The 22,674-nt window shown below is 47.9% G+C and overlaps 1 protein-coding gene across 14 annotated transcripts in view; it reads left to right on the top strand.

The window, feature by feature from the left end:
- tenm3 (teneurin transmembrane protein 3) overlaps positions 1–22,674 on the top strand; it is a 270,450-nt gene that overhangs the window by 189,101 nt on the left and 58,675 nt on the right. For 7 of the 14 annotated variants that reach the window (XM_029118033.2, XM_034291254.1, XM_034291253.1 and 4 more), the window contains 8 exons: positions 5,225–5,439; positions 6,262–6,472; positions 8,900–9,001; positions 9,370–9,564; positions 11,164–11,364; positions 14,744–14,929; positions 21,396–21,422; positions 22,398–22,406. In XM_029118033.2, coding sequence (XP_028973866.2) covers positions 5,225–5,439; positions 6,262–6,472; positions 8,900–9,001; positions 9,370–9,564; positions 11,164–11,364; positions 14,744–14,929; positions 21,396–21,422; positions 22,398–22,406 — 1,146 coding nt within the window. The remainder of the gene's footprint in view (positions 1–5,224; positions 5,440–6,261; positions 6,473–8,899; positions 9,002–9,369; positions 9,565–11,163; positions 11,365–14,743; positions 14,930–21,395; positions 21,423–22,397; positions 22,407–22,674) is intronic. The other 7 variants (XM_029118036.2, XM_029118035.2, XM_029118039.2 and 4 more) reach the window with 2 other exon arrangements.

The raw sequence follows: 22,674 nt of genomic DNA, 5'->3' as shown, positions 1-22,674 counted from the left end.
GTCTCTCACTCTCTACAGCCAGGCCATCTCTGTCTCTCACTCTCTACAGCCAGGCCATCTCTGTCTCTCACTCTCTACAGCCAGGCCATCTCTGTCTCTCACTCTCTACAGCCAGGCCATCTCTGTCTCTCACTCTCTACAGCCAGGCCATCTCTGTCTCTCATTCTCTACAGCCAGGCCATCTCTGTCTCTCACTCTCTACAGCCAGGCCATCTCTGTCTCTCACTCTCTACAGCCAGGCCATCTCTGTCTCTCACTCTCTACAGCCAGGCCATCTCTGTCTCTCACTCTCTACAGCCAGGCCATCTCTGTCTCTCACTCTCTACAGCCAGGCCATCTCTGTCTCTCACTCTCTACAGCCAGGCCATCTCTGTCTCTCACTCTCTACAGCCAGGCCATCTCTGTCTCTCACTCTCTACAGCCAGGCCATCTCTGTCTCTCATTCTCTACAGCCAGGCCATCTCTGTCTCTCACTCTCTACAGCCAGGCCATCTCTGTCTCTCATTCTCTACAGCCAGGCCATCTCTGTCTCTCATTCTCTACAGCCAGGCCATCTCTGTCTCTCACTCTCTACAGCCAGGCCATCTCTGTCTCTCATTCTCTACCGCCAGGCCATCTCTGTCTCTCACTCTCTACAGCCAGGCCATCTCTGTTTCTCACTCTCTACAGCCAGGCCATCTCTGTCTCTCATTCTCTACCGCCAGGCCATCTCTGTCTCTCACTCTCTACAGCCAGGCCATCTCTGTCTCTCACTCTCTACAGCCCGACAATCTCTCTCTCTCACTGTCTCTCACTCTCTACAGCCAGGCCATCTTTTTGTCTCTTTCTTCTACAGGCAGACACTCTTTTGCTCTCTTTCTCTGGCCAGCTCTCTTTCTTTTGTGCTGACTTTCCACCTCTGCCAGTCAGACTCTCTCCATCACTCCCTCTTTTTCTGACTCCATCTCTTTAGATAATCCCTTTACCTCATTTTCCCTCTATGTCCGCAATCCCCATCGGCCTGTCTCCTTGCATTTTATTCCATTCTTCGTTGGTCTGCTGGTTCAGATGAACAGATCTAGTTTAGTCTGGCAGAACAAACCAGTCACCACTTGGTCGGAATTTGGATGTGTAGCTGAGGTGAACGGAGAGGCTGTTGTCACAGCGGAAGAGGAGTGGTCATGCTAACATGTTAGTGTTTATATTATCATAAGGAGGAAACACTCTGCCTCTAACGAGCTCCTCCAGGCCGCATCATAAGAGACAAATTACCAAGCAGGCAGGCAGCCACTCGACACATCACTTGTAATCAATACAAACATGTTTATTACACTCCCATCCTCTCGCTTTCATCCCCCAATTTTCTCCTCTCCTTCTTCTAACCTTGGCCTCTGCCTGTCTCTCTCTCTCTCCCTCTCAATGGGCCAACCGTCTGCAAGTGACAGCCTAGGGCTTTAATCAATGATGTGAATGAATAGACCACCAGGAGAAATAAGAACACACACACATTCAGTGTTATCATTGTGAAGCCAGACAGGGGGGATCCTACATGGCCTCTAGCGCTTAAACATGAATACATGTATACAGGAATATTTCAGGGATACGGTCCGAGGTCAGGGTTGGAGGTCCTTTTTTCCGAAAGCTGTAAAGGAGTGACGCGGCGACGTGCAGATGACAGTGTAAAGCTAGTCCAGATACAGAGGGAAGCATATGACAGTGTAAAGCTAGTCCAGATACAGAAGGAAACATATGACAGTGTAAAGCTAGTCCAGATACAGAAGGAAACATATGACAGTGTAAAGCTAGTCCAGATACAGAAGGAAACATATGACAGTGTAAAGCTAGTCCAGATACAGAAGGAAACATATGACAGTGTAAAGCTAGTCCAGATACAGAAGGAAACATATGACAGTGTAAAGCTAGTCCAGATACAGAAGGAAACATATGACAGTGTAAAGCTAGTCCAGATACAGAAGGAAACATAGGACAGTGTAAAGCTAGTCCAGATACAGAAGGAAACATTGTACCATACAGCCCTCAACAAAAGGTTTGGCATTCATTATGTAAACAAACTGTTGGTGCACATCCCATTTAAAGGAGTTATCTTCCAAAATGGCATCATTTGTAATGGGATCAGTGTATGTATCTGTCAGAGCTGAAGCAGTGTAATCACACAGTAGTCTTGGCATCGGGCTAAACACACACACACACACACACACACTATTGTCTCACTGTCTTTGTTTTTCTCCATCCGTGTTAATTCACCATCCTGACGAAACACCTCATCAGGAGAAAGTATTTTTCTCCGCCTGGCTCGTCAAGGTTCTGTCGGTGATGTTAAGAAGCGTCCATATTACTGCTTCTTTCCTGATAACACCGTTCAGCCCTAATGGAATACACAAGAGGGCGGCCAGGCGGTAAAAAAAAAAGCTGTTTACGAACAAACATGCATGTACCGCGGTATATTAAATGTTAGCAGTTAGGTAGTTAGCCAATGTCTTGAGACCGGAGTATTGACTTTAGTGAATAATGTTTTTTCGAGTGGTCGTACTTCTCTGGGCTTGACTGTGCGTGCGTGTACACACTGATAAATAGTTTCTCATCGTTGCTGTGCTGGTGGACCAGGTGGTTCAATAAGCAGCATGCTATCGATTGTTTTGGTATTCAAACACATTTCATCTTTACGGCATTACGAATGCGGCTGGCATTTCATACATATAATGTTGTTCTCACACACACACATACGCTGCCCGGTTGTAAACAACATACGAACGATGATATTAGGAGCCAACTAAGTGCGAAACAACAGATTTTTAGTTACAAGGTGACAAAAAAAGGGGAGAGAAAGGAGTGTGAGGAAGAGGGAGTGCTATGGAGATGTGAAGAAGGGTGCTTTTCTCACTGACGTCACATTATCCATTGATGGAAGACAGAGTCCGAGTGTCTTCAAGATGGATTTTACTACATTATCCACAGTGTTTTCAGGTTTACTAAGATCAAGACGTGTTCATGTGAAGGATTTCATTAATATTGTGAAATGTATTCAATCAGATAGGAAACATTTGAAGCCATTATTATCTATATAGGAGTTACTGGTCAAACTATGAACAGAAAGGAGCACTAGAAGTGAAGGGCTAGAATTATAAAGTATACATCCTGATAAAGACATTTTCTGTGGAAAGGATACAAGAAAAAACTGAAGAGTATCTTTCTTCTTTTTTTTTTTTTTTTTTTCACCAAATCAGACCAAAGACAAAAGATAAGATGTAATCATAGATTTCAGAATGAGGACATCATTCAATAGGATCTACATGGCTACCTTGAATTTAGCCCAACCTCATATTGAAGCAGGAGGGAATCTTGCAGAATCCAGATAAGTGATCTCTCCATGGAAAGACAATACGCACAGGTAATAGTTAAGATTTCACACTGAGCGAACACAAATGACCTCAAAGGTCAGAGATCCATTTCCATTTTAGCTGTTTAGCGGACGCTCCAGTCCGGAATAACCCGCAGTTAGTGTGCGGGCGATTTGTTTCACCATGGCAACTGAAACAGCGGTTGTGTCACACAACATTAAGTGATGATAATTGCTGCCCATTTAATCTCGTCTGAGAGTGATAGCTGTTGATCAGATTACAGCAGGTGGTTTTCACTGACAGAGAGAGGGCTACAAACAGGGTTAATGGAAGGTAGACACAGAGCGAGCGAGCGATAGATGGAGGGATGTTGAGAGAGAGAGAGAAATTGTGCCCAGGGGCAAGGCTTGTACATTGTCATTTCACTAACATGCAGCGTTTTGTGTCTAATTGCTTCTTTAGTTTGGAATGGGCCCTTTGTATGCTTGTTTTATGCAATCTCGCTCTCTCTTCTCCTGTCTGTCTGTCTGTCACTCTCTCTCTCTCTCTCTCTCCTGCCTGTCAGTTTCTTTCAAACTCTTCTCAGTCTCTCTCCTCTATCTCTGTCATCCAGTTTGTCATTGTCTCTCCTCCTATCTGTCTGCACATCTGTCTCTGTCAAGTAAATAACAAAAGTAAAAAAGCTAAAGGTTTCAAATGGATTATGTTCACTGAGTATTGCATTTAAGTTATGTACAGTGTTGCACAGATGAGCAGCTACTTTAGTTATAAGTCCGAAAGACAAGGCACATAAATCCTAAGAAATATTAGTTAGGTTCACAGTGTTGTTCATCCTCCATTGGGTGACATTTCCTCATGGCAACAGGTCACATGTCTTGCTGCTGTGATTGGACATAGCGGTATTTGGCCTGACCAATACAGTACAGGACTTTCTCAGTGTTTGATTTGATTTCAAATTCTTTGTGGGCCTGTATGATCTCAGAGAAATATCGGTCTGTAATGTGGTCATACATTTCTCTCTCTGTCTCTCGCTTTGTAGCTTTGCAGTCCACAGGCCCACTGAATCATACACACACACACACACACACACCCACTAACCACCGCTTTGGGACTTTCATCGGCCCCATGTATATAGTGAAACCTAAGCACATACGTACCTTAGGCAGCCTGAAACCCTTCTGCTGCGATTAATGGATTATTAGCAACAGCTGCTTCCCATTAGAAGCACTGATAACCATAAGAGACCAGTTGATTCCACTGTGAATGACATTTTCCCCTTCTGAGGTAGCCTATACCACACACACACACACATGCACGCACACGTGCACTGTCACCGTATGTATGGCAGTGTATCCATCCCATGCATGCGTATTGGTAGGGATATGGTGCAAATGACGACACGTAATGTCTAGACAAGCTGTATTTCCCAAAACCGTGTGGGATAGTTTATGGGAACGACTGGTGTTGTGGAGACTTGAGTGGGCACTGGGTTGAACAAAGCGGCGGTGACGCGGGCAAAACAAGGGCCATTTGGTGTCTGGACCTTAGAAATGGATCACAGACTACCAGGCGCTTGGCGCTGCCCAGGCGGTGCCGTGAAGTCGTTTGGCGCCGGGTTTCTCCAGCGCTGGCCGCCACCTGACGACGGCCACAACACAGTCCAAACAGTCAGCCTCTGATGTTCACTGCCCAGTTCCAGCGTTAGCCGCCTCAACGACCAGTCATCAAACGCGGTCGTTATGACGCCCAGTGGGCTTAGTCCGCGGACTGAACCCGGAAGGCAGGCGCTGGGATGAGGCGTTATTACAAGCTGCGGGAACGGGTTTCACGTCGTCCTCAGGTGCCCATCTGACCCCTCTCGTCTTTCCTCCGTCATCCCTCGCCAGGTAAATTCGGGGTGTTCCTGCAGGAGAACAACACCATTGACACGGGGGAGGTGGACGTCGGGCGCAGGGCCGTCCAGGAGGTGCCTCCCGGGATCTTCTGGCGTTCCCAGCTCTACATCGACCAGCCCCAGTTCCTCAAGTTCAACATCTCCGTTCAGAGGGACGCCCTGGTCGGGGTCTACGGCAGGAAGGGCCTGCCTCCCTCACACACACAGGTAGGACCGGAAGGAAACACTCACACCAAGGGTCAAAGCCCATTGGAGGAGAGGCCACAAGGTCCCTCCCCCTCAGACGACACCCTCTCCAATCAGGTTCGAGGGAGACTCACTGAGGAATCATGCACCGGTAGCATCCAGGATTCGATTACGTTTCCACACAGAGCCAACTTATCATCTCTAACCATCGCAGGCGTGTTCCTCAAGGACACGGGCTGAAAAACTCAATTAAACCATGCAGACTTGGAGTTAGGCACACTCACACGCACTTGCCCACTCCAAATGAACCGGCTAAAGTCTAATAGAGGTAATTGGCGACAAAGGTCTTCACAATGTTGCGCGTCGATACCCCATTGCGGAGCGCCAGCCACGGCGGCAGATTTAATTGCTCTGGGTGAGATCAATGTGTTTCTTTAAGACGTCGCCGAGGACAACGTAATAAGGGATATCGACAGGCGGCCATGTTGGATATTGGCTGTGGAACAGTACAGGAATTGGGGAGCGTTCTTTTTTTTTTTTTTTTGTCCAGAGACTCTCCGTGGATGTGCAAAGTGGATGATGAGTGGGTCCGTGTCAGGAATTAATTGTTCTCTTTCGGGGGAGACAATTATTCTCGTACCACTGAGGACTCATTAGGGGAGATGGGGAACATGGTTAATAGAATGTTAATGGCCACTGTGAGGAATTAAACGTTTATGGTCAGAAGTGAAAGGTGTAACACGCCAAGTCATTCGTGGTCAAACGTGAGTTCAGCAGAGACAAAGCGTTTGGCTTCTTCTCGCCTCATTTCCTGTGTGTGTGTGTGTGTGTGTGTGCGTCCAGTATGACTTTGTGGAGCTGCTGGACGGCAGTCGTCTGATCACCAAGGAGAATCGCGGTCTGGTGGAGGTCGAGGGCGGGTCCAGGAGAGCGCGCTCGGTGAGTGTGCACGAGGCCGGCTTCATCCAGTACCTGGACTCTGGCATCTGGCACCTGGCCTTCTACAACGACGGCAAGAACTCAGAACAGGTCTCCTACAACACCATTGTCATAGGTCAGTACACACTGTGTGTGTGTGTGTGTGTGTGTGTGGGCGTGCGTGATTGATCAACATTCATGGGCATTTGTGGAAACAGATGTTGTTTTGGCCCCAAATAGGGAAAGTGCCATTTCCCAGTGGTTAGGTTGAGGGAAAAATTTATAATTGGGCGTAGTGTTAGAATTGGGGTGACTTCTAGGTTTATGGTTAGGAGGACTAGGTTAAGTTTTTGCATAAAAGTTAGATGGTTAGAGTTAGGATATAGTTAAGTTTGACCCTTAACTCTCTGAGTGGAGAGTTAAGGCCCCACATCAAAGCACTGCTCAACATACAGTACTTCAACATACAGTACTTCAACATACAGTACTACAACCCCACTGTCTGTCTGTCCTTCCCTATCTGTCACGCTCTCCCTCTTTTTATTTATCTCTTCCTCTGTTGTTCTCTCCCTCTCTCTCAGTATGTCTTTTCCTCTCAGTCACACTCTCGTCCTCCATCTCTCTTGGTTTCCCCTGTCTCTCAATTCCACATGCATGGTAACGGGGAGGCAATTATAAAATGACATCCTCTCACTTGTTTTTATTCCGTTTGGCCTTCTCTTTGCCTTTAATTTGACTCCTTCACCTCCAATCCAGTCAGGTCCAGAGATCCAGGGAACATATTAACATTCAGCCATTGCAGCTGGCGCCTCTAGGCGATTGTCAGGGTCAAAGGTTAACATGTTTCGCTCTAACTCCTAGAAGCCATAACACAATTGATTGTTTTTTCTGCCACGGGAACGCTGGCCGACCGCTTGAAAGGTTGGACACGGGGATATCGGACACATTTGTCCCTCTTCGCTAAGCAGCAAAGATCGCAGATTGCGCAGGTCTTCCGGGAATTCGAGCGGACCGAATTGCCTGCGTCCGACCCTTTCGGCGCTAACGCGTCTACGGCCTGTTGTGGCTGAGGAAATAATCCACAGATGTTGCAATGGCACGCATGCAAAGCGCCCGCTGAGGAGAGGTGCTCTCCACCTCCTAACCTTTCACCTCAGCCATTAGCTATATTGAGTCGTGCGTTTCCTGAGTTCATAGGGATAGCTTGGGGAGGGCAAACACGAGGATTTCTAGGCCTGTTGATTTGATATTTACGAATTACACCGTGACATGCCCTGTACATCCTCCCAGAATTCATTTCATTTCCCTCTTCTAACCTGGTTAATGTATCAGAGAGAGGGAGGGCTGAAATGGATGGGAATATTGAGCGGTGTGGAGGAGAGAAGGACAGAAGAGAAAAGCGAGGAGACAGGGCTGTGTTGTATCGGCTTAATGGTGTTGAGGTCAGAGGAATGGAGGGAGAGAAGGAGAGAGATGGTGGTGGAGCGATGGGAGGGAGAGGATGGAGAGAGATGAGAAAGATGGTGGAGAAATGCCAGAGAGAGGGTGAAGTAATTGGAGGGAGGTGGTGGAGATATGAGGGAGGTGGTGGAGATATGAGGGAGGTGGTGGAGATATGAGGGAGGTGGTGGAGATATGAGGGAGGTGGTGGAGATATGAGGGAGATGGTGGAGATATGAGGGAGGTGGTGGAGATATGAGGGAGGTGGTGGAGATATGAGGGAGGTGGTGGAGATATGAGGGAGGTGGTGGAGATATGAGGGAGGTGGTGGAGATATGAGGGAGATGGTGGAGATATGAGGGAGGTGGTGGAGATATGAGGGAGATGGTGGAGATATGAGGGAGGTGGTGGAGATATGAGAGAGATGGTGGAGATATGAGGGACATGGTGGAGATATGAGAGGGTGAAGTGACTAGTAGGAGGTGGAGATATGAGGGAGGTCAGGGAGATGGAGATATGAGGGAGGTCAGGGAGATATGAGGGAGGTCAGGGAGATATGAGGGAGGTCAGGGAGATATGAGGGAGGTCAGGGAGATATGTGGGAGGTCAGGGAGATATGTGGGAGGTCAGGGAGATATGAGGGAGGTCAGGGAGATATGAGGGAGGTCAGGGAGATATGTGGGAGGTCAGGGAGATATGAGGGAGGTCAGGGAGATATGAGGGAGGTCAGGGAGATATGAGGGAGGTCAGGGAGATATGAGGGAGGTCAGGGAGATATGTGGGAGGTCAGGGAGGCATGAGGGAGGTGCCACTAGTAGTATCCTATCTGTCTATTAGGAAGGAGTGTGAGCTGATACAAGGTTGAAAAGAGTGGGTTACTGCTGCTACCAACAGGGTTCAGTCAGTCTTAGTCAGACATCTGGAGATGGTGTGGATTTACTGTGTGTATGTGTGGTCTTCCTACTGTACCTAATTACCAGGCTTGAACCCCAGCTTATTGGCCTGATCCCTATTGTCTGACCTAAACTCCTGCTTTTTTCCCCTCAATGTCTGTCCTTTCAACCTAACACACACACACACACGCACACACACTCTCCTGCTCTCTGTCTCTCTCACACTTCAGAGTCCGTTATGGAGTGTCCCCACAATTGCCATGGCAACGGCGACTGTCTCTCCGGAACGTGTCATTGTTTCCCAGGTTTCCTTGGGCCTGATTGTTCCAGAGGTAGGACACACTGTCTGAGGAGAGTAAATCTACTGTCACATCCCATAATTGGCTGTAGACTGTTGTCACAGCGAGTATAGCTAAGGCCGCCTTGGAGGCATTGATTCCAAGATACTGTATACGCACACTTGTGCAAACACACTTTCGGTCTTATACACACACACTCTCTCTCTCTCTTACAAACATGGATTCTCTTTCTCTCTCACTGTCTTTTACAAACACAAAGCTGTTATCTCTCTCAGACACACACGGTCTTTATCTCTCTGTCCCTCTCTTTCAAATACACACACACACTTGTCTTCACTCCTAACAGATGTTATATCATTAAACATGTACAGTGTTGTAACTCTCCCTCTGTGTCTCTTTAGCTGCGTGTCCAGTGCTGTGCAGTGGCAATGGCCAGTACTCCAGGGGGCGCTGTCTCTGCTTCAGCGGCTGGAAGGGGACAGAATGTGATGTGCCCAGTAACCAGTGCATTGACATCCACTGTGGAGGACATGGCATCTGTATCATGGGCATATGTGCCTGCAACACCGGATACAAGGGAGACAACTGTGAAGAAGGTAAGAGACCAGTCAATCACCAGTCAACCAACCAGTCCTTTGGCCAATCACCATTCAACCAACCAGTCCTTTAGCCAATCACCGGTCAACCAACCAGTCCTTTAGCCAATCACCGGTCAACCAACCAGTCCTTTAGCCAATCACCGGTCAACCAACCAGTCCTTTAGCCAATCACCAGTCAAACAAACCAGTCCTTTAGCCAATCACCAGTCAACCAACCAGTCCTTTAGCCAATCACCAGTCAACCAACCAGTCCATCAGCCAGTCACCAACCCCTCTATTAGTCAATTTCCATTCAACCAACCACTCCATCAGCCAATCACCAGTCATCCAAATAGACCATCAGCCAATCATCCATTTTCAACATGACAATGAGTGTTTGGGTCATAGGGCATCAGCAGAAAGGTCTTTGGAGTAATCTAACCTGAGTACACCCAGTCTAGAAATAGGATGGAAGCCGCTAGAGGGACATTACATTACCGACTGTTTTACTCGCATCACCTATGATAAGGGCCTCCCAGACAGGACGAAGGAAGGATGTATTTCAGAAGTATCGACTCCTGTCAAGGTGCGGCCTCGCAACACCTATACATGCCGGCTCTGAGGTATCGCTGTCAGTCTGCAGCGCTGCGTTGACAGGGCCAATGAAAGGCTACCTGGGTCGTGTAACCCAGACCTACTACGCCATTAGCATGACATCACAGATTCTCATAGATTTTTCTTTTAACCCACAACCCCCCCCCCCCCCCCCTTTCCTGTTCCCTCACTGGGCTTGTCCGTCTCGTGTGTGCGTTTGTTGGCACATTCCGCCAAATCCTTGTCTCGTCCTCGTTCTCCTGTCTCACCCATCCAACATGATAATCATTACCCGTCATTTAATAGTTCAATATTCCACAAACAATTGCTATTCTCTACTTCACAGAGCAAATAATCGCATTACCGTCCCCGCTGCCGCGCTTGTTTGGCTTCCAACACACACGCAGACTTTCTCTCTCACACACACACACACACACACACACACACGCGCGTGCACATGTACCGGCGGAGAATGGGAAGGATTAATATTGACCGCCTCTCTTGTGGACAAGATTAGGCAAATTGTGTGGAGCCTGTACCTGCTACGCTAGCCTGGAAAGATGCGCGTCAGAAGGCTAGCGCTGTCTGTATGTAACATGTTCTGACTCTACATCCCTATGGGGGAAACATCTTCACTGCTCAATGTAATTGATCTCTGCCAACTTCCTCCTACGGTAGTTTGTCTACGCAAATGCCCGCGTACACACATACAAACACACAAAACACACACACACACACACACACAAACCGACACTGATGTAATTAGCTTCCAGTGAATGTAACTGTGAGGTTTGTGACCCAGTAGTCAATGGGCTGATTAAGACCCATCATCACCACAGCCGAGTGAATTAACTGCAGCGCAACAAGTGTCGGCCCCCAGGCTACTGGCAGGGCATACACACACACACACACACACAGTCCCTTAGTGACTGTTTCGGCTTATTGATATTTGCTCTATCCGCAATTCAGAGTGACAGCTGTAGCTGGAGCCAAACCAACCTCTCCGCTCTTCTCCTTCCCCAGTTGACTGCCTGGACCCGGGATGCTCCGCCCACGGCGTGTGCATCCATGGCGAGTGCCACTGTAGCCCGGGCTGGGGCGGAGCCAACTGTGAGATCCTGAAGACGATGTGTCCCGACCAGTGCTCCGGCCACGGCACCTTCCAGAGCGAGAGCGGCATGTGCACCTGCGACGCCAACTGGACCGGCCCCGACTGCTCCGTCGGTACGCAACTGCCGTTAGCGCGCCACCCGTGTTAGCGTGTCCTGGGCCTCTCAGTCGCTCTGTGGTCCTTCCTGTTTGCCAGGGTCTAATTCACTGTGTGAAGGTTCATCCAGTCTGTTGTTAGCGTGCAAGCCTCATATTTACTACATGGAGGTTCTTCCTGCTTAGTTATAGTGTTAGCATGCAGGACTCATTCATTATGTAGAGGTCCTTTTAGTTTGTTGTTGGCGCACAAAAATAACCCATTAGCATGTTAGCCACTCATTCAGTCAGCGCTTATGACATGTTGTTAGCCTGCTAGTAAGTATTAGTTCACAATGTGGAGGTAGTTAAATATCTAGTAGAGATATCAGTCACATTTCTTACAGTGACACCAGGGTCTTCACATCTGTAATCTTTCTCTGCATCTTCTCCACACTCTCCTTCTCCCTATGTCGCTCTCTTTTCTCTCCTCATTTAGTTAATGTTTCATTGGGCAACAGTGAGTATTTTATATTATCTGGGCCTAGGAAGAAGAAGCCACATCGATTTGAGCCATTTTTATCGTGATTTAATGCACAGCGGAGAGAGAGTGAGTCAATGAGGTAGGGAGGGAGGGAGGGAGGAACTGTATATATAAGAGAAAGAGAGCTTAACTAAAGAACTTGTTCTGTTCCTGTTTACTGCAAGTTTATGAGAAACAAAAAATGAAACAAACAATGTAATTAGCAATATAAAAGTAATTAGTCTAATGAAATAATGATGAACAACTCTACTGCAAACTGTAATGCAACTTTTATATTTGACTGACTAAAACGCATGGACTGTAGTGTTTATTTTTACTTTACTTAATTTAAAAAACCGAAGCTTTATTAGCAATGGGCTTTTTGTCTTACTGATTTTGGCTGTGAAATGCAGGCAGTAGAGGCGGAGGTTTGAAACAACAAACCTAGAACTCAACATCTTGAATAACTTGTCAATATAATACCTCATCTTTGTGGCTCAGGCCACTCTTACTACCACCGCTTAGAGGAACAGTGAACACAAAACACGGCAGCTGTAGTGGACAGAGATAGAGGAGAATAGAACTCTCTGTGACAGAGGTTCGTCTGAACAACGCTCATTAAGAATCATTCAGACCATTTCTGAGAAAGACAGGATGAGACAGTCTCCAGCTACCGGAAGCTGCACTTCAACGGCAAGTGTTTTATATCTTACCAAAATAAATATTTGGTAAGTTTGAATGGATGTGCAACAAGTAGGTAGACAAAAGACTTTGTTACCACTATGTATCTTGCACCAGAGTTGTCCCTTATCCTGTCAAATCCAAGACATTAATTTAAACCTGACTAAACCTAAGGCCTTACCTGTGACCTGACCTCTGACCTGACCTGCCGCCTTATTACTGCCCACACTGTGACCTCCTAAAATTACCACAGAAGTAACTGTAATGGTCTTCCGCTGCTTTTTTTTGTCCTTTGAAGTGAAATAAAAACAAATTAGAAATGAAACCAAATAAAAAAACGAATCAGACTGAAACCCAATAAAAAACAGTAAATAAAGTCTGAAAGTAGAACAACATTTTTAATTTAAAAAAAAGAAGTAAACTAATACAAATAAAAACTCCCATAAGATCACAGAGCAGTGACCAATAACCTTGGTTCTCTGTTTATTATGGTTTCCGTCTGAGACGGCCTGCAACCGTGATGACCTTCAGACAGATGAGCCCAGAGACCTCGAAGCCACTCTCCCCCCCTCCCTCCCCCGGTTCTTATCCCCTGTCCCCCGTTCCACCAACACCCGCCACCTCTCATTCTCACACACACACACACACCGCGAAGGCATTGCGGCGATGACAGTGATGCACAGCGCCACGTCCTTACACGAACACACACACAGCGGACATGTCATCGCAGCCCGCCACAGGCACAGACAGAGAAGCCCCACCATGTGGCTGATGGGACTTTGGGAACAGAGAGAGTCCAAGCAGTAGGGGGTCTGGGTGGTCTGACCAGGAATGGCTCAGAGAGTCACCTCCCCGTCTCCCAGACGTTGATTGAATGCTAGTCTGAGACACTTCCATCCAATCAATGTTTTCTGTCTTCCAACTGACTTTGACCTGAATCGCTGTCTCTCAGCCACTGTTTGATAGCAACATTTGGTGTGTGCGATTGATTGTCCCTTAACCGGCAAAGACTACAAGGAGTGTTAACATTTTTGTTCCGGGCTTTCAGTCCTTCAGGACCCTAAACAACCCCGAAAAAATCTTGTTTAAATCCTCTAATCAGAAACTCTCTCAGACCCCGGTACACCACGTAAGAATGACGGTCTCCCAATTAGAAACGAACGAACCAAAGTTGAACTGCCATGACCAAGTCCTACACTTGGTATTTTCACATTGCAGTATTGGGCAGCTACTACATCAAGTAGAGGGCCAGGGTGTGTCCATCTGAGTATAGGCTTTGCCTCGCCAAACATCTGCTGTCTGCAAATCCGCACTCTGCCTGCGTAGGCAAGACAGACAGATGGACTCAAGGTAAACAGCACTGTACCAAAACTCACAGAAAGACTGCAAACAACCGTTTAAACATTCCAACCGCATACTGCTTTCTGTCCTCCCCGCGGTTGTTTCTTCATCAGCACCGCAAGCCCGCCCTCATGAAGCCAACGAAGGAGTGACTCCTAGCAAAAAAGAAAAAAAAAAGAAAAAAGAAAAGCCATAGGTGGAATTCGAGCACGGGCGTCTGGTTCGGCCGGGGGAACAGAACGGAGACAGAAACGGCCAGCATTCCTTTGGTCTGCGGGGCTGCGCTAAACAAGCCCAGATTGTGTTCAGGCATCCACGGGCCCGCTGCGGTTGATTGGTTTGGCTGTCGCTGGGTGTCCAAGCACAGTGGGAGTCCGCGTGTCTGCGCGGCTGGCTACTAACGCTGTGTACTCTTCCCTCGACCCTGTTCCCGTCCCCGTCTGAGGTAAAGTTCAATGCGTCGGGATTCATAGCCCGAGCGGTCCATACCGGATGACCGCACTTCGACCCCCTCCCCCATAACACGCTCCAAATCAGCAACACCTCGACCCCGCCCCTGTCCAAGATATGACCCCCCCCCCACCCCCCCAACCTGACCCCATGTAGGCCCCTTGAAAAACCTCCCAAGACTCCATGTGTGAAACCTTGTCAGCAGCGTGGCAGACAGACGTGTCGGGCTAGGCGAGGTGTTATTTGAGAAATACCATGACGACGACCCCCTGACCTCCACCCCAAAAAACAATTGTCTAGCCATTGTGCCAAATGAGATGTTTTTTTCTTCTTCTGCGAGCTGAAACGAGACAGGCATTTGTTGTGAGTTTACCACGACTGTGCACTAACGTAACCTTGTCTTTGGCGTGCGTGTGTTTGCAGAGGTGTGTGCGGTGGACTGCGGCAGCCACGGCGTGTGTTTCGGGGGCAGCTGCCGCTGTGAAGAGGGCTGGACGGGCGCGGTCTGCGACCAGAAGGCCTGCCACCCCATGTGCACCAAGAACGGAGTCTGTAAAGAGGGCAAGTGTGAGTGCAACCAGGGATGGACCGGAGAACACTGCAACATCGGTAGGTTTACTGAGGCCCAGCGCCCCCCTGTACTGACTGCACCTAAACCAAATGACAAGACAAGTGCTCTCCCATTCCCCGCGTGCACACACTCCTCCTGTATCCCCCGGAGCCCTCAAGGACACAAACCCTTTGATTCTGTTGCACTTGGAACAGCCAGCTACTGTGGCTTCTGAGCCCGCTCTCCTCTTTCGGGCTTCTCCACCCCGTATGCATCCCTCCCTTTCCGAGGGCCCAGCGAACCTCCGCTTAGCCATGGGCACTTTGTAGACGCTCAGGTTCCCCGTGTTAACAAGTCCCCAGAGGTCCCCTGAGCCTCCGCTGACCTTTACCCTGGCCAAACACTGACATTTACTGTAAGGCAGGAGAGGAGAGTGCATATGTGTGTGTGAATGCACGTGTGTGTATGTATGCGCGTCTGCGCCGGTCCATGTACGAAGACTTGAGGGAATCACTTATGAAGCTGGGCACTGTTAGCTGCAAGAAATCTCATCATCGGGACGCAAGCTGTCTGTTTTAACAAGAGGCAATAAGACCGGATTGTAAATGCCTGGTGTATCGCTGTTCAACTTTCAAGACGGACGTAAAACAAAACCCATAAAAAGGCAGCGAAAACGTCTAGTCTGCAGCGTGCACAAATATGAGGCGCAACTAAAAAGTCCAATTTGGGCAGTATTTTTCACTCCAAAACCTGCAACGCTAAATACCCTTAATTTGTTAACTCAAAAATCTATGTTTCTTAGAATGGTTGCATGATATTGTTTGTAGTTGCAGTGAAGGAATGCAGGTTCTCTGCACACGCAATAACACAAAGAGCTCGCTTTCTGTTCCGTGGCGCAAATTTAGTTTTCCGGAGTAACAGAGAGCGGACCTCCTTAACCGGAGGAAAAGGCCTCCATTACAGCCCGGCGTCTTCATTAGAATCGGGTCTGTTACTCAACCGTTAACCTGACTCCATTAGGCTGAGTCAGGGCAGTGTCCCGCAGCCACTACTGGATGTGGGGTTGGTGGGTGATGGCACTTTGTACCCTCACACACACGATTTATATTTAAATCACCATCCTGGAGTTAATTTCTTTCTGTGTTATTAACGTGCCTAATTAGCTCCAGATCGCCGCGGGGAGAGTTTCGACCGCTGCCCAATTCCCTTTTAAAAAAGGCTGCCTTTTGGCTGCGTGTTAAAGACGGGGTACGCTTTGTCATTTACAACCCGTGAAAATGACCGCGTTTGCTGTCATACACCCTCAGAAGGCTTTGACGATGAAGCGTAATCCAACCTTAAGCCATCAACTTGTAACTTGCCTTTAGATGCGGAAATCCAACGACAGGTATATTCAGTGAAGTCCTAAAAAGCACTCACGAGTCTGACTGTGAAACAGTGAGTCAGGAGTGAGTCAGGAAGACATGACCTTATACGGTCATAAGGGAATAGGGTGCCGTTTGACACACGCCCATTAAATTTTTCTCCAGACAGGGAACTGTTCCTTGAATAGTTCCACCCTCTTTATCCTTGAGATGTCCTCCTGTTTCAGAGTTACTTGTCAGAGAAGGTGAGGGCAGCCATGCATCATTTGTGTCCACAGAAGATAGTCAGTTGTTGGCAGGCTAGACTTAAGCTGGTGAGAGACTTCCACCAAGGGGGCCCTGGCTTGATGTAGTGGAAGGGCCTTCTGGCACTGGGCCCACCGCTGTCAGTCCCTTCACTTTGACCAAGTCAGGACTTTTCCTGTGTGGTTCAACACACTCCGATCCAGTTGCCTCTGCAGTCACCCCAATGTTCAAAGGACTTTGTCCATGGATAAGAATCAATTGGTTAGAGTATTCTACTATACAGTTCTCTACTATTATACACTATGCCATTCTTCCTGTCTGTCGGTTTAGCTGGAACTCCAGTCAGCTAGCCTATAATGAGCAGTGCAGTGGAACCAGAGTCTAAAAACCTAGGATTTATCAAAAGGCTGGAATTCGTCATGTTTACCTTCATGCTTTCTCAGCTCACAAGATTTCCCTCCCCGTCCCACATAACAAATGATTTGTGGTCCGTCAGAAGGAAGTGGCCGAGACGAGGGAAACAACACTTATTAAAGTCTTTGGCTTCTGCCTGAACAAAGGCAGGCAGAGTGACTGGCTCGGCATCCTGAGTAACTCTTCCACTTTGGACGGCCAAGTGTCTTTTTAATCTAATCAGGAGAAAGCTGTGTGAGTGGAGGGGTGGTGCGTCGCAGCTGCTGCAATTTAAAAGAGATTGCCTCTCATTCTGTCTCTCTCTCTCTCTCTCTGTCTCGTCTATCAGTCTTTTGCTATTTCTCTCTTTTGTCTTTGTGTCTCTGACGCAAGCAGGCTTGATGCAGCGGTCCATTGCTTAGAGGGACTGGTCATTCATTTTCTGTCTCGTCTGTTTTCTTTACCAATGACAGCGAGGATAAATACAGCGAATTGACAGTGTGTTGTGTCTGATTGCTAGTGGTTAAATAGTGTCTTCGATTTTACTATAATGGTCCTGCTTGCGAATTGCAGTGAGGGAAAAGACGTGTCAGGGACACAGAGATACTGAAGCCTCTGTCAGGGAAAAACAACTCATCGGTGGAAATTGTTTGTGTTGCCTTGATGTCAACTTTATGTAAGAATTGTTCAGCAACAATCCAATAATAATATATCCCTTTGTGATTTGGAGATACAGTACAATGAACAGGCGCATATTCTTTTGTTGGTTTAACAATCTCATCTGCAAGAACCAATAAACAGGTTCTTGCAGATGAGATTTTATATTCGCGTTTCGTTACCCGCCTTACGAAAGACTCTTCGGTGTAGACGAGAAAAGCAAATTTTTCTAGAGTTGCCTAATGTGCTCATTGGTTGTGGAGAAAATTGGGTTTGCTTAAGGGCCACGGTCTTTGTTATTGCTAAGACGTATTATTATGACTACTTAGGCTTCTGAATACCTCATCAGCAGGGTTGTCCCCTTTGGTCGCACTGGGAATGTGTCCCAAACGCCACCCTATTCCCCTAAATAGTGCAGTACTATTCATCATAGTCCTAGTGAAGGATAGGACACTACTTGGGGAGGAGGGTTTCATTTGGGATGCTTCTGAAGTAATATATGGATCAAAATTAGCCACCATTCAGGCCCCGATCGCTACCATATGGGCAATTATTTATCCAAGGACAGCTTCCTGCTTCTTCTGCAAGAATCAGTTTGAAAAATATTGCTCAATGCGTGTTCATGTGTTCCAAGAAGCTAAGCTTATGAACAGGCTCAGCATTTTGGTAGAGAAGCTGGAAACGGCAGACGGATCGGCCCAAGGTTCCTCCAGCTCCAGAGTCCCCAGAATTTCCGGTCCCCACCCCCACCCGCCTCTTCTCTCCTGTGGCCAGACTGTCACCACTCTCGTCCATCCCTCGCTCACACTTCACCCTGGTCCAGAATAACGCTGCAGAGCCAGCAACATCTCTCCCAGAACCAGCGCGCGCGCACACAGGCACACCCCGAAAAAAAACAAAAAACACACACACAATCTCCCCAGCACAAACAAACCCAGAAGAATGTGATCTAACAGGACATGTCACTAATCCGCATTTTCCCAGGATGAGATAAACGCCCATTGTGACATTTGATAGCAAACACGTGTGGGGGAACTGAGACAATGTTTAGAGTTAGGGTTAAGGTTGGGTATGCTGGTTAGGGTTTGTTCCCTTAACAGTTACGGTTTGGGTACAGCTTCAAGACCGGAGTGAAAAGTGGCCACACTCCACATGGAATGTCGGCACCCGTCCACCGTCCTCTCCACAGTGATTTTACATCCCCCAATCGTTTTCAATGTAACAACGCTCTAATGGACACGTCTCAAGTAATATGGACATTTTCTCCACCTGGATAAACGTCTAATGTACTGGTCGATCTGAGAGGATATCCCTTCACACACGCATGCACGCGCACACACACACACACAAGTGTGTGTGCTTGTGTTCCTCATGTGTCTGCCTTCCTCGGGGTCACTTTAACATGATCATCCCACGCTGACGTCGGCTAGACAAAACACACACACTCCTCCCTCCCTTTATTCGCTACCAAAACAAACCCTGTGCGACTGATATAGTCCAACCAAAAGGATCGCTGTCTGACAACCTCCACGTCCAGCTTCGTCATAAAACAGCTAGCTTACATTCTTTTCTAGGGATTTAATCTGGTGGATTTGTTTTTAGCCTGAAAAAAAAACAAACGTGTTTCAGTGATCGCGTTTCAGTGATCTGTTTACCCGAATACTCCATTCGCCAAAGGCACATTTCTTTACAAAAGCCTGCGTTGGATAGTTCATGGACGCGGCTGCGCTCAAGGCTTTCGGAGACCCCCAGATCTAGTCCCCCTCTCATACCTCCTGAATGGTGGTTCTGTCTTTCCACCCATCTGGCTTCTCTCTTTACTCAAATAGGCCGGTAGCTCCGTCAGTGTGTCACACACTGGGTCGTTAACCCCTGACGCTCTTATGCATACATACATACATGCACGCGCGCACGCACACACAGTATAGTAATACCTGTGCGTATACACACACACACACACACACACATACACATCTACTAGAGAGCACTGAAGGAATAAGGCTCACGGTCATCCTAGCTCAGTAAAAATAATGCCAGGGGTTGATTGGCAGAAGGGAGGTTGGGGCGTTAGCGATGCTGGGCTAGCGCTTTCTGATTGTCTTCAATGGGGTCAGGAGCACTTTGGGCCGAAGCGTGATTAAAGTCTAAGAGGAGGCCCCTCCTGTTTTATGGAAGGCTCACCTGGAGTGAAGAGGGTTGTAAAAGGGCCCCCAGCGCAGTAAAACCTTAATTAAGATAATGTACATTAATGGACGGACGCCAGGAGCTTCTAACCCTTCTTAAAACCTCTCTCTTCCTGTAGCTCTCTCTCCTCCTTCTCTCACTCATCTTAACGTTCCCTCATCTCGATATCTTCCGACTAGTCTCCCTCTCGTCCTCCCCGCCCTTCTGTGGATACCTCAGGGTGCTGAGTGAACGAAGCTGGACTTTGTGATATCTAATTGTTTTCAGATGAATGTCACTTTAATCAGCGGGCCTCTGAGAACCGGCATGACAAATAATGAAGCATTCATGTCCACGAGGGGCTGATTAATTCTGCAGCCCGACGCGCATGCACATACGTGCACGCGCCCGCGCGCACACACACACACACACACACACACACACACACACACATACACACATTCCTCATCGTCCCCGCGCATTTACAATATGACGGGAGTAAATGGGTACTCTTTAGTATAATTAGCTGGGAAATTGCTGGCCCAGTTCTCAGGGTTCAGGGATGATTGCAGCTGTTTTCTTAACCCCGACGTTCTATTAGGAACCCTAAAGTTCTGTTAGGAGATCCTGTTCCTCGCTGGGAAAAGAGGAGCAGGATAGCCACCACCTGATCTTGTGCGCTCGCATGTTTGTATTGTAAAGCTACAGCAAGCAACATCTGAGGCCTGATTCATGTGTATGTTTATTTGGAGATGCATAACTGCAGGTTTCATCCAGGTGTAGGCAGCGTGGAGAGACCAGCCGCCGCGTAGCCACGCACAAAGTTCAAACGGACACATTCATTATTAACGCAGAGAATAATAAAGCGCGGGCCTCCACACCGTCCTGTCACAACAACCGTCCCCGTGAGCTCGGTGGATGATAAAGTATGTAATCATCCGTCCGTCGTACTCCACCTCCCTTTTTACCGCAACGCCTAGAGAATCCTGGAGGAGCTTTATATGGACGATCAAGGCCACACGCACCGATTCCCCATCTGTAAACACTCTCTTTTAAAACACACACATACTGTGTCCCTTGTGATCTATCTATCTGTATTAAGAGCTTAACATAGGTTGTGGTTCTTTACGCTCAATATATGGAGATACAGTGTGGTTGTCTCTGTAGAAGCTGCTAGTTTATCAAGCTAGGATGGAGTGTCAGAAAGACTTTCTGTAGGACTAGGTTGTCTCTATGGAAGGTCAGGTTTATTATGCTAGGATGGAGTGTCAAAGACTTTCTGTAGGACTAGGTTGTCTCTATGGAAGGTCAGGCTTATTATGCTAGGATGGAGTGTCAGAAAGACTTTCTGTAGGACTAGGTTGTCTCTAAGGAAGGTCAGGGCTATCATGCTTGGATGTAATGTCAGAGATACTTTTTGTTGGACTAGGTTGTCTCTGTTTGAACATTTTGTGAGCTGCACGTTGTTAGTCACACCAAAGGTCCTTGTCAATCATGAAATGGTGTATATAGACATATGTTTTATGTACCTCTGCTGTGTCAATGTACGTATTTGGAGGAGCACTCAGTTTCCTGTTTAAACTGTGTGTGTGTCTGTGTGTACACTACTAACACCGCAGTGGAAAAGCCCACCTTGATTTCTTCTCATCTTAAACGCCTGCCCTCTTCTCTTCCTCCCTCTCCCTCTTCTTCTCTTTTCAAGCTCACAATCCGGATATTAGAGTCAAAGGTACTGTGCTCTTTCCTTCTTTTTTCTCCATCGCTCTCTGTGGTTCATGTAAACGGCCATGGCTTTCTCCTCTCTCGCTCATTTCCTTTGATCTTTTTTTTTTGGTTTTGTCTCTGTTTCCTCCGACCCTGACTCATCACAAGGCTGTGTATTGTTGTTAATGTGGATCCGTTTGTTGTCTTCATCCCGTGGTACTGTGGGGGAAATCCAATACCACGTTCCCTCTGGGAGCCCCGGCAAGGTGTGCCGTAACCACCGCGCATGGCAGAACTAAACCGGGGCTGGGTTTTAACAAACTTGAAGTGTAAGCGGCGCTGCCCTCCGACGCCCGCGTGCCTGGCAGCGGGCGAGTCCGCAAGCGTTCCAGCGGTCCGCTGGAATAACGTTGCAACGACGTCACTTAATCTCGCGCAGCTGGGCCAGGTCTTCTCTCTCCTTTAAACTGGGGTGTCGTCCCGGGACGCTTTGCCTCATTGCTTTCTGTGTACGTGTGTGTGTGTCCGTGTTATTATTTTATTTTTTTTTGGTTTCTTTATTGCCTTCCCCGAAGTGACGATCAGCAATTGCACCTCAACACCTGCAAGCAACGAGACTACATGTCGACTCGCTGATAGATCGGTGGTGTGTCGCCACGGTGTCGTCACGGACGCCCTTTGTTGAGCGCTTACAGTTGAAGGCCTCAGGGCGAAGGTGTCTGCTAACGCTCTGAGTGGGCCCTCGACTTGCACCCCACACACGTCTCTGCATCACTCATCTCCCACTATCGCTCTTTTCTTCTTTTCTCTGTGTCCCCCTGTCTTCCAACAGTCCTTCAAAAAGAGTTCCCCCCCCACCCCCCCCCCCCCGTCTCCTGCCCCCAACACGTGTTTGTCCGTTAGTCTGCACGTCCTACACAGAGACTAAAGTACTGAGGTTTTTTTGTTAATTTTTCTTTCCCAAATTTTCCTCCTTTTCCTTGGCCCCCCATAATCGCAGGATTTAAAGGTAATTCATACGAAAGCCCCAGGGAGATTGTCACGAACAATCACTCTCTGCTCTTTTCTCTCTCTCTCTTCTCTCTTTGGTTGGTTGGCTCTCTCTCCGTCTTTCTCCTTTTGGTTGGCTCTCTCTCTGTCTTTCTCCTTTTGGTTGGCTCTCTCTCTGTCTTTCTTCCTTTGGTTGGCTCTCTCTCTGTCTCTCCCTCTTGTCTTGAAGCACGGCGTAAACGTGTATTTGTTCCAGTCTCTCACTGTTTTATTGTGGTCCTTTTTCT

The sequence above is a fragment of the Esox lucius genome, chromosome 25, assembly GCF_011004845.1.
Source record: "Esox lucius isolate fEsoLuc1 chromosome 25, fEsoLuc1.pri, whole genome shotgun sequence".
NCBI lineage: Eukaryota > Metazoa > Chordata > Actinopteri > Esociformes > Esocidae > Esox > Esox lucius.
The sequence above is the reverse complement of the archived record's forward strand: the minus strand, read 5'-3'. Positions and strand labels throughout refer to the sequence as shown.